The sequence below is a fragment of the Alosa alosa genome, chromosome 9 (assembly GCF_017589495.1).
Source record: "Alosa alosa isolate M-15738 ecotype Scorff River chromosome 9, AALO_Geno_1.1, whole genome shotgun sequence".
Classification (NCBI taxonomy): domain Eukaryota; kingdom Metazoa; phylum Chordata; class Actinopteri; order Clupeiformes; family Clupeidae; genus Alosa; species Alosa alosa.
In genome coordinates, this window is record NC_063197.1 from 10,291,870 (window position 1) to 10,304,596 (window position 12,727).

General features: G+C 39.1%; 1 protein-coding gene across 2 annotated transcripts in view; it reads left to right on the top strand.

Moving 5' to 3' along the window:
- Positions 1-12,727, top strand: part of negr1 (neuronal growth regulator 1) — a 116,261-nt gene that overhangs the window by 63,386 nt on the left and 40,148 nt on the right. For both annotated transcript variants that reach the window (XM_048252217.1, XM_048252218.1), the window contains exon 5: positions 11,860-11,980. In XM_048252217.1, coding sequence (XP_048108174.1) covers positions 11,860-11,980 — 121 coding nt within the window. The remainder of the gene's footprint in view (positions 1-11,859; positions 11,981-12,727) is intronic.

The following is a 12,727-nucleotide window of genomic DNA, read 5'->3' on the forward strand; positions in this document are numbered from 1 at the left end:
GACAAATGGGCAGAGGGGCAGTTGAAACTCAGTACTCGTTATCTTATCGCACTACGCCTCTGAGCGTCAGACCTTGATATCCTCACTTCTGAAAGAGCCTGCAAAAGAGCAAACACTGAAACACGCTATTATTCCACTTGAAAAACAAGCAAATTGGAACAGTCTGAACACAGTGTTTTAACTCCCCGTTAAACACATACACACACACACACACACACACACGCACGTACGCACACACACACACACACACATGAGAATTACTGTGTTCCTCATATTAACAGTAGGCTACAGTATTCCCATTATAACAGTACTGGGTTCCTCATATTAACAGTAGGCTACAGCATTCCCATTATAACAGTACTGTGTTCCTCATATTAACAGTAGGCTACGGCATTCCCATTGTAACAGTACGGTGTTCCTCATATTAACAGTAGGCTACAGCATTCACGTTATAACAGTACTGTGTTCCCCACCATTCATTGAGACCTTGGTTGTGTGAGTTCTAAGCAGTGGAGATTGCAGCTTTGCCTGTATAACTTAATTAAGAAAATTCAGAGTCCTTAAACTCTCAGATTTAATAAAGCTTTGGACTTGGTTAACCCTTTGCAGACTGTGCCGAACATTCCATTTTTTCATACTCGATGGCCTTATGGCACAAAAAGGCTTATTGTATGATTATGCTACATGACAAAGATACAATATACCCACCACTCTAATCAGGAGAAATAGCCCTTTCAAATGGTATAAAATATAATTAATAAGTTTGAGGAGAACATACATAATTTTTAAAAAATATCTTTAAAATTCAACCCCAAAAAACACGAAAATATCAGTTTGTCAAGATTAATCTAATTTTTCTCCCAATTTCTATTGTAGATAGAGAAAAACATAGAGTGTATGGGAGATTCACAATTTTGTCCTCTACTCAGTGATAAAAACAGAATCAATGTGTCACCTTTTGTTCAAAAGTTATGATAAAGTTATTAGACCTTTGCAGGCGGCACCTAAACATTCCGTTTTTTTTTCATACTTGATGCCCTTGTGAGACAAAAGGCTTATTGTGTGGCCATGCTACATGACAGAGATAAGATATACCCACCATTGTAATCAGGAGAACTAGCCCTTTAAAATGGTACATATCATAGTTAATAAGTTTGAGGGTAACACACATTGTTTTTAAACAAAACCTTCAAAATTCAACATCAAAAAACATGAAAATATCAATTTGTCAAGATTAATCTTTCTTTTCACCTAATGTCTGTTGTAGATATAGTGTGCAAAGGATAGCCAGTGTTGTGTTCTCCTCAGTGAAAAAAAACAGAATCAATTTATCACCTTTGGTTCAGAAGTTATGATTAATTTACTCATAACAGTAACAAGTAGAATTTTTTAAAGAGTAGAATGTTTTCATTTCCCGGTTTGGCATCTGACCTAAAAATACAGATATAATGGTCATGTAAAAAAATAAGCTGTTTTACCATCAAAACAAGCTCAATATGGGATGTCTTACTGTACTCTGAAGAGGCTAAATCAATTGTGGGGAGGACAGATAAAGGCTGAAAGACAGACTAGCTGATTGTAACTGCTTCTCCGCGGTGCTTCATTCTATTATGAAAACAAGAATATAGAGACACTGGCACATGTGTTAGGTTTACGAAAGGGGAAATAAATCATTTTATTTAGAAAAGTCTTAAACAATGTGATTAAATAACCAGGAACAACAACTTCAGGTAAATAACATAAACATATGTTTACAAACATGCAGTAACTATTAGAACTACAAGAATGACAAGACAACAGTATAACAAAGATCAACAAATCTTACATGGTGAACAAAACATCAATTCATACTAACATTCACACACATATATATAAACAATTAAAACGTTAGAAGAAATTCGATACATTTAACAACCATACAGCATATAATTCGATACAATATATAATTATCCATATCATTTGCCCCACACATAAGGTGATACACTAACGCCACATTCACACCAGATCCGTGGTGTGTGCATTGTCACAGCTGTGGCATGGTTGTGTGTGTGTGTGTGTGTGTGTGTGTGTGTGTGTGTGTGTGTGTGCATGCGTGTGTGTGTCCATCTAAGCCTAGCAGACGATGGGGTGTAAATGCTATTGGAGTTGGTGTCTCTGTCTGTGTTGGAAGGATAGGCAAAGTGTATGCTTTCTACCTGACATGGGACTTGACCAAACTCAAAATAAAGAAATTGTCAGATAAGAAATATAGAAATTGAATTACAAATCTAACCAAACTATTATCACTATAGTCCCTCTCATTATTGTTATAAGCAACACTCTTATCACAACCAGAAATGTGCTTGTGCCCAGATGGACGCACACACACACACACACAAACATGCTTACCCAGCTCAGGATGATGGAAGATTATCTCCTCCTGTAGCACATAATTGTCTTCTTCTTCATCCAGAAGCTACCCATCCATGTCCCATGTCCATGCCATCGTGGTCCTTGGGGTCATATTGGCCATTAGCAGTCGGCTGCTTTCACCCCAGTTGCACGTACTTCTCTCCCTCCATCTAAAATAACAAATCACAGGTCTGATAGTGAATAGGTTGTTTAGTTTTATTTTACATTACTTCCACATAATCTTAATCACCACCAACCATGACTCTTTTCACTAAAAGTATTATTGTCACTGGAGGACTCCAATATTGCTTGGAGAGGTAACATTAGTCTCAGAGCTCACTACAGTAAGTGTTATTGCCTTGGCTAAACCATACGTAGCATACCAGCTTACAAGTAAAAATTGATTTATTAACATGAGTCAGGAGATATGACAGAAAACATCTAAACAGCATATGCATACACATACACACCACGTGCATAGGCTACTGCAGTTGCGTGAAAGACAAAACACCCCTTAGAAAATAATGTGTTGACGAAGTAGGCTTGGGTGTATGAGCTCCCATCATAGTTAGCCACCCAAAACCTCATAATCGTAGCAGCCAACCTTACAGCCTAAAAGCTAAACAATACTAAAACACATTTATAACAAATCTTCAGTCATGTATTCATGAAAACAGCAGTCAATGAATAAAATCCTAACGTTACACCATTGGTGATCAACACAGTCTTCACGTCGGTAACGTAACATTAACGTCGTCATTCATGTCAGATGTTTCTATCTAAGTAAGCTAAGCAACTTGGCTACAAACAACTGTAAATTGTGCTATACATATTACGAAGGAATGAAAGGTTTATTTGACAATAAAATACCGATTAGGTCTACTTGACATAAAGTTGGCAGTCATGAAGCACGGGAGTGAACTTTATCGCGACTACGCGTCAAGGACATGTTGCAGCCTCTCCTGATGCTAACGTTACCTAATTTAGCTAGTTTTCTATCAGATGACAAGCAAGCAACATCGTTCAAAATAGAAAAAATCGTTAAAGTTTCAGTCTTAGTAGGTCTGTAATCTTGGTTGACATATAGTAGCCCCCCAAAAATGACTGAAAATTATGAGTTTACTAAAGATTACTGTGTGCTAAAATACCAGCTGTCATCAGCTGAAGTGAACACACACACTCATTATGTTACGGCCATGCATACAAGGTGTAATTACCAGCAAAAATAACTTTTAAAAACGATTTTGAAGTAATAACATGGATAACAAGTAATAATAACTTGTTTTTACCTCAGATGATCCAGTAGTTTCTCCTTTAGACGACGTCAAGATCAACAATGCATAGTGCTTCCTGCTGTTTTTCCTCTAGTGGAGGGAGACGTCAACTCTTGATTTTTCCTTCACGTAGTAAAAGAAATTCGCGCCACAAATCCCTTAACCAATCATATCGCCAGAAAGCCTATGATGTGACGTTTTTGAGGAAGTTTTCAGTGATAAAATTGGTTGGGGTATGGCGGAGTTATTAGACTGAACGTCATCGGTACTGGGGTACCGAAATTAGAATGGGCCGTCTGCAAAGGGTTAATACCATTTTATTCTTGTCTTAAACTGTGCCATGACAATACCGGCTTTGTAGCTGTAAGGATACATTTTGAAAAGTTATGTTCTTTAGATGTGCTATTTATTACAGAATGCCACTTGAAAGTACATTTGAGCCAAAAGAGCATGACAAAGTCTCTACTGAAATAAGCACTTTTGCGAACAATTGTAAATGTTCAGTTGTCAAAATGAAGATAATCACACAATGATGTGATTTATATTGGTGGCCTGTCACATAAATTACTAGAAATAAAGCCAACAAATGTAAGCTCAGAGACCATAGCTCTGTGTAGAGAGGGTGGCTGTTGGTGTAGGTTTAATTAATGTTATAGTCATGGCCTCATGCTTTCTTTAATGCATGAGGTCTTTGTGACTGACATTGGCATTTGAAGTGTAATTAAATGCATGCAAAATTAATCTCTTTACTGTAAAAAAATAATTACCGCTTTTAGGTAAATGCAGTTGACCTCTAGGGTAATTACTGATTAAGACTGCTTATTAAAATATCTGCAAAGCTGTAACGAAAATAAAATTAAGCTGTAGCATGTTTTGATTAAGCTGCTTTTGAATTGACAGGTATAAAAGTTTAACTGAAGCCAATTCAACAATATTTTAATAAACAGGTCAGTGGTCATTAGTCATAGATCTGATGAAGTACAAATTAATAAGAAACTTTAAACCTCAATCAGTTTTTTTTTTTTTTTTTTTTTTTAACTGATTCCATTTAGCTTAATGAGATCTGGTATTGACAAAGAGAGTGAATGGTCAGGTCAAGGATACTTTTGACTACTCACATTCCAAACATTCCACATTATGAGCCACAATCATTATTTTTTTTACCACTGATTTTTATGATGATCAAAAACACAAATTGAGGACAACAAGTTCATTGTCAGTGAATACAGTAGTCAGAGTGCTTACAGGAGTCATGCATGCACCCTAGTGCATAGGGAGCATCCTTAGTCTCCTAGTGCATAGGGAGCATCCTTAGTCTCCTAGTGCATAGGGAGCATTCTTAGTCTCCTAGTGCATAGTGAGCCTTCTTAGTCTCTAATCTAGTTCATTTAAAGTGGTCACAGACTGTACTGTATGTGCACTTCTGACTTGTCTCTCCTTTGTGTTTCTACACTGTCATGCAGACAAAAGAGAGATAATGGTAGAAAGTAAATGCTTTCAAGCTTTGTGAGATCTATAGCTATGTACTGTAATGCTTTAGCAGTCTTATGGAATAAACAAGATACATATATTTCAACAAAGTTTTGCTGCTGATGGAAACAAACAATAAAATGACGAGAGTCTTAAGAGTGGAACAGCGATGTAGTGCAGTTAGCACAGGTAGAAAAGTAATACAGTTCTCATTTAATCAGGTTCAGACAGCCCACTTAAGTGCCTCGATGCTGTGTGGACTCCGTTTCAATATGAAGTTATTGTTGACCATCTCAATGCAAACATGTTGGCCAGCTAAATATTAGCATAAAAGGCAAACTATAGAGGCAACTCACTCATAGCTTCAAGACAAGTGTGAATATTACTGTGTTCCTCATATTAACAGTAGGCTACAGAATTCCCAATATAACAGTACTGTGTTCCTCATATTAACAGTAGGCTACATCATTCTCATTATAACAGTACTAGGTTCCTCATATTAACAGTAGGCTACAGCATTCCCATTATAATGGTACTGGGTTCCTCATATTAACAGTAGGCTATAGCATTCCCATACAGCATTCCCATTATAACGGTACTTCCTCATATTAACAGTAGGGCTACAGCATTCCCATTATAACGGTGTTCCTCATATTAACAGTAGGCCACAGCATTCCCATTATAACAGTACTGTGTTCCCCACCATTCACTGAGACCTTGGTTGCGTGAATTCTAAGCGGTGGAGATTGCAGCCTTGTCTGTATAACTTGATTAAGAAACCTCCTTAGCTGTAATGAATCAGGCTCTGTAGTTCCTCCACCAATAATTTCCACCTTTAGAGGGGAACTCCTCCAAGATAATATGCAGTGAGGCCAAAGCCCACCATAGAGCGCCTGCTGCTGTGATGCTCTTACAAGTGCTGGAGGCGTAGACCTCTTAATATAAAACACATTATGGTACTGTGTAAAAGTGTTTTTATACTGTGGCGTGACCTTATTTTCACCAGAACAGCCATATGCAATTAATTCATAATATTGTCAGACTTCTTCAGCATGAGCACGCGCTGCTATATTTCTTTTGAAAATTACTTTGGGGCTACTGTCTCCGTTTTTCATGACCATGAGCAAACGTGCAGGAGCTCTCTAGCAACGCTGTTGTGTTTGATGTCTTTTTATTATTATTTCAGGTCCTGTTAAGCTCCAGCGTTATGAAAACTTGGTGAATTTTACTAGTCATGTCCTGAAGTTATTGGCTAGTACACTACATAGCAATAAGATGCCCCCAAAATAGCACCAGCTGTTGAATTCTTGGAGAACTATATCCTATATATCATATCCATATTCCATATCCATACATCATGAATGGGAATGTTGAGTAATACATTTACTTCAATGTCATGTTTTTCAAAGTTATTCATGTAGCTTGTTTTATCCAATGTGAGCTGTAACACTAAAGGCAAGATATATACTTTATCACCCCTAGCCGACTTCAAAGCACACGCTACGACGGCAACTGTCTGTTGAGACCTGTTAGGTTGCTTTGCATTGCCTGTGTGGGCGGAAGAAAAGTTGCACTCCTGCGCATACAGCAACAACCACCAGCAGTCCATTCCGGTGCTAGTGCCATATGTGGCGCATATGCAGTACAGTTAAATCAAATGTAAACAAAGCAGTGCTAGCTTCCAATTTCCACCCTACTCCTGCTCAGTGTGTCATAAGTCTACTTCTAATCAAGAGTATGTTTGATAACAAGTTTTGGAGCGGTGGAAGTGTAGTGGTTTAAGGGCTGGGCTAGCATGCAGTATCCTGAAAAGCCTGTTGAAATGTGAGTTAAATTCCCGGCTTCCACCTTTGTGCCCTTGAGCAAGACACTTAACCCCAAATTGCTCCGGGGACAATGTAATCCCTTGTAAATATTTTGACATATGTAAGTCACTTTGGACAACAGTGTCTCCTAAATGACTAAATGAAGTTGCAAATGACACTGGCATTGTCAGTCCTGGGTCTTTTATTAGTGGAAGAAAGAAAGAGGCTGAGGAGAAACAGTGGAGACTGTGTTGTTAGATCCAGTCATCCAGAGGTAAAGCACTAACTATCAGGATTGCATCTCCTTAAGGGAATATCTGATGATTACACTGTGCTTCTTAGCATCAATAGGTAAGCTAAACAGCCAATTAGAGCAGCCCTTTTCCCAATGACTCTGTATCCGCTTTAACATGTTGAATCGGCCATAAACTAGTGTATGGAGGTCCATCGGTATTAGCTGAGCTGATTACACTATAGACGCTCATTGACCAGCCAGATGTTATCAAACATCCGACCAACAGCTTGTTCTTGGTCAGCTTGGTTCTTAAAACCTGTGACCTCACTGTGATTACGGCATTCCACAACCAGCTGAGCCACAGGACCATTGTGTTTATCATGGCTAGCCTACTCTGGATATGCCTGGGCCTTAAACAATAAAACCACTAATGCTATATGAAATGCCACCAGCCATAAATGTATTTCTCGCTAATGGTAGTGGATGCAGACCTTTAATGTCCAGTAAATGTCTGTGTAATTGCAGGACATTTAGACTATGAATGTCTGTGCAGAAAGGAAAGCTGCCATCATTCTTTGTCAGAACAGGCAATGAAGAGGGAGGCATTCTTCAGCACAACATTTCTAAGTGCTCATTTGTGTATTCACTGCCATTTGTAGCTCTTTGTTTAACAACTATATCCAGTATAATACTTTTCTTTTTTCCACATACCCTGCATTCTCTGTTGGCCTTGAGACCATCCTTATTCCCACATAACATGGCTTTTATTTATAAGAACTGGGTTTATTAGAGAGAGAACATGATGTTATTCTTGAAAATTTAAATGGGAAACTTAATGAATTAATAAATCTTGGCTGCAGCCCTGTTGGTGCCTGACAGAGGGGGGACAATGAGAGTGAGACAGCATTAGGAGCAGTCGCTCTGTTTATAAGCTGATAAGTCGTGGACTGATGAGTCCCTTTCTTAATTATGAGGAAAACTCATTTTAGAATGTGGATGAAGAAGTAGTTCTAGGCCATTAATTGATCTTTTTTATTAAAAAAAAAAAGAAAAGAAAGAATGCGTGCCCACCCATTCAGGAGACAATAGATTTGGGCAAAATACAATTTTTTTTACAGCTCAGGAATATGCCTAGTTATAATGTGTACAGTGTGTGAACACATGCCTGGTATTTAAAAAGCAGGCTGTATCTCCTACCTTGTGTGGCCAAAATGGATGCCAGTGCCCTCAAATCACTTCTGAATGCTGACAGTTTATCCCGGCTATTGCTTCATTTTTATGGAGAATCCATGCAGTGCTTAAACAATGGGAGCAGAGTCACCAGCCAAATACCTGGGCTTTGATCTCTGTAGGGTCATAAAACCTAAATAAAAATAAACATCAGTTATCATCACAGATGTTCTACTTATCCTATTTCATCATCTAGTAATGGCTAATCTCTCAGGTTATCTCAGTTTGGCTAGGCAACGATTATTTACCTCAGTGATGTACCTGGTATTGTACTGTGTGGCTCACAATCTCAAGCAGAAATCAGAAATGTAAACAGGTGAATGCAGTTATACATTAATTACAATACTTATGATTTCAGTTGCTCCTCACATACAGTAGGCCTTCTCGGCTCCTCCTGGCTCTCAAACAGCGGCATAATTGTTAGTGGTGGTGAAGTTACTGTAAAAGGAAGGTAGTGGTATTTATGGTGTGTGTAAGTGATGGTTGCATGGTGAGCTGCTATCCTGCTCAGGGGCTTAGGGACCTCTTTAATCCAGGACCATTAATGAACACCACCGTTGATAATGATAATGGAATCAAGAAGAGAAAAAAAAGACATATTGTTCCCTAATTGAAGAATTTTCTTTCCTTGTCCTTCTTACCAGTGGATGGCAGTGCATAGTAGCTTATTTCCCATTATGAAAGTAGGTTTGGGTAAACTAACTAGCTTAATCACTGTAGTGCTTCATGCAGTATTTCCACATAGCCTTAAGTGGCTTGATGATGTGTGTATTTTCCTTCATTAGGCCTGACTGGACCATATTATGGTTTTAGTATGGATGCTATAATATGATAGATTGTTATTTATTTCTGCATCTTAATTTCCTGCATCATGTTCCTTTAGTCAGAAAATAGGCGTAAAGAACTTGAAATGCAATATGGTATGATCTCAAATGAAGGGAGGTTAAATAAAAGTGGATGAGCAACAGTAGATAGAGGGATGTGCTTGGGCCTGAAATCCAACCCACCAGTTAGTCAGTGAAAGGCGAGCGACTGCAGAGGTAGTTTCTCTGATCACGAGAGGCACACGGAAGCCATGAATCATCCGCCACACTCTTGTCAGCTCTTGTCTTGCTGCTGTCCAGGCTTAAGGCTATTGTGGCGATAACGATACTTCCTTAGTGCCAACAGAATTGGCTACTCAGAGCGAGTCTGTGGCTATGAACAGAAGCTGAAGATTGTGGATTTGAGTGAATTTTGTGTGTAATTGAATGGTGTGGAGGTGTGACATGCTTGTGATGAAGTTCTGTGCCATGTTGCCATGTTTGCAATGACATGGCTTTCACAAGTAGCCCCTTCAGGATGTGAGCATTCCTAATGACCTGCGATCACCCATCACCTTCAGTTTCTCACTTTAATTTAGTTTGAAAATGGCTATTGCCAGTAGTTTGGAAATGCCTGTGATTGATCTGGTAATTAGTTGTTTTCTCTTTTTCCCTGGCTTCAAATGCAAAGCGGCCCGCACGTTTATAATGAGAGGAGAATCCCGTTGATGTCCAGAGATACTCATTTGATGGAGCCTGTGAGATAGGGCTTCGGAGATCCATCATGGTCAGCGGCTCGTCCGCTATTAGGTTACCTGCCAAGGGCTGCCAATACCTCACGACGCAGCACGTGTCCGAGTGATGAACGACCTGGAAATGTCCCCAGCGCATTGTTTGTAATCTTTACATCTTCGCCCTCCAAGAGACTGAAGCCCGAGGCTGTTAATTGGACAAACGAATCATCATATAACGGCAGGAAATCAACTTACAGCAGTGTAAATGCTGAAATGCACAAAAACGCCATTGGAGAGCGAATTTAAACGCTTAACTGATTATGCCCAGGAGCTTTGCTGTTGGCTGCACAGAGAAAATGGTGTGTGCTGTCATATGTCACTTTCAGATGAGTTTCACCTAAAATAGACCAATACTTAAAGGATAAAAATGACTAAACACTCCTAAAGGGCAACTTACGCATGGAGGCAAATGGAACTGTTTCAATCAAAGTGAAAAAAGAAATAACCTAATCAACTCTACATGAAATATGTTAGGTGAAATGTTGTCATTCTTCTTTTCTTTTTTGATGAAACACACAAGACTTGGTGGGTTTTTTTCTATTGAGACATTTCCCATTTTGATAGAGGTTGTGGCAGGTTGCTTCAAATGGAAATAAAGGTTACAGGCTTCTATCCAAATGACTTTTGAGCTTAGATTTAAAAGACTTTGCAGGGAGCCTTCAAAGACAGTTATCAGGATTATAAATGCACTTTCACTTAGATTCATTCATCACAAGTAATTTAACAACAAAAGTCTTAAGTGGATCTGTTCACTTAAGGGAACAGTTGTGGCGGTAGTATATGATTGCTTTATTAATTATTCAAATGGCTTTTTTATTGGTTGTTTACAAAAGAGGGTGAAATCTGATTGGAATTGATGAGGTCAAATGACTTGTGGGAAATATGTAGGAGACTGCTAATAGCTACATGTAAGGGATTGCTCAGTGATAGGCTTTTCACTTCCCAGCAGCACACATAAGCAAAGCTAATGCAGCTGTTCATACTAAGGGCCCTGTGTGCGTGATGTAGGCTACATATGCACACGAGCACTGCTGATAGCCATGCTTGTTCTGATTATAGCCAAAACACACACACACGCACGCATGCATGCACACACACACACACACATACACTCACACTCACACACACATACTCGCACACGTCCACATACACATACACATACACATACACATACACATACACATACACATACACATACACATACACACACAAACACACGCACACATACACGCACACGTTCACATACACATACACACACAAACACACCCACAGACACACTCAAGCACATGCATTGACAAAATCATCTGGTAGCATACATTTTTGAGAACTCTTTTGATTTTGTTAACAGAATGTACTCTGCATATTTGAACACATTAATGTGTGCTGCTGGATGAAATCAGCTCCTACTATTCATTTAAACTTTTTTTTTTATTTTCATTTGAATGGCTAGAAGGTTTAAAGAACGAAAATGTCTTTGTGACATTGGGAAAAGATTTGCACTGCGATTGAGAACTTGAACGACCTTTTATATTCTATCCGCAGAACCTGCCACCGCCATTCAGCCTTTGAACTTCCATTAAGCAATTTGGCACTATGTAATTCAGTTTTTGTAGCCTGTGGGGCGGTTGCTCTTTTTTTCTCTTTTTAAGCCATTGTTTTCCATGTTTTGTGAGTTGAAGCATTGCACACTATTGTCTGTGGGGTTCATACAATTTTAGGTAATTAAAGAAAAAGGTAATTTCGGACAAAATGTCAGTATGACATGGGTATTGTATATGTAATGTGTGTGAATGTGTGTGTGTGTGTGTGTGTGTGTGTGTGTGTCTGTCTGCTTACACATGTGTTTGTGTTCCCCAGTTCCCCCCAACATCCATGAGATGAAGGGTAACAGCGGGGGTCTGCGTCGTCCTGCCCTGCTGCGCTGTGAGGCGGCCGCTGTCCCCACTGCAGACTTTGAGTGGTACAAGGGAGAGAAGAGGTAAACCTGTGTGTGTGTGTGTGTGTGTGTGTGAGTGTGCAGTTATCTGTGTGTGTGTGTGTGTGTGTGTGTGTGTGTGTGTGTGTGAGTGTGCAGTTATCTGTGTGTGTGTGTGTGTGTGTGTGTGTGTGTGTGTGTGTGTGTGTGTGTGTGTGTGTTTGTCTACTGTCACTCACAAGAACTGTAGTAGAAAAACTGTGCAGAAACAAACAATCAGCATCAGAGCTTGTAGAAGACCATACATACAGATTGAACAGTAGTTTGAGCAATTTTCAGCTGTTTTCTTTTTTCATGGTTTGAGTAGCTATCGTGTTGATCGATCAGTTTCTCAAACAACATGATAAAGCAAATACGCTGAAAGCTTCACATGATGCATATGCGTCATGAGGTTGGTTTAATGAAATGTTTGTGCAGCCACCTCATCCTACTCCCAGGTCACATTAATCAGCATAGATTCAAGTAATGGTTCTTGAATTTAAAAACCAAATTAGTGCATTACCCATAATTTACCCACTCGGAGTGAGAGATTTGAATCATCACATCACACTGTGCTAATTGTAATTATAGGGTTTGTTCAATTTATTCAAATTGCCAAGGAGGCATATTGGCATCATACTGGAGTTTATATAATTTAGGATCTGGCTCTGCACGTTTTGAGGATGTTCCTAAATGGATTCACTGTGTGTGTGTGTGTGTGTGTGTGTGTGTGTGTGTGTGTGTGTGTGTGTGTGTGTGTGTGTGTGTGTG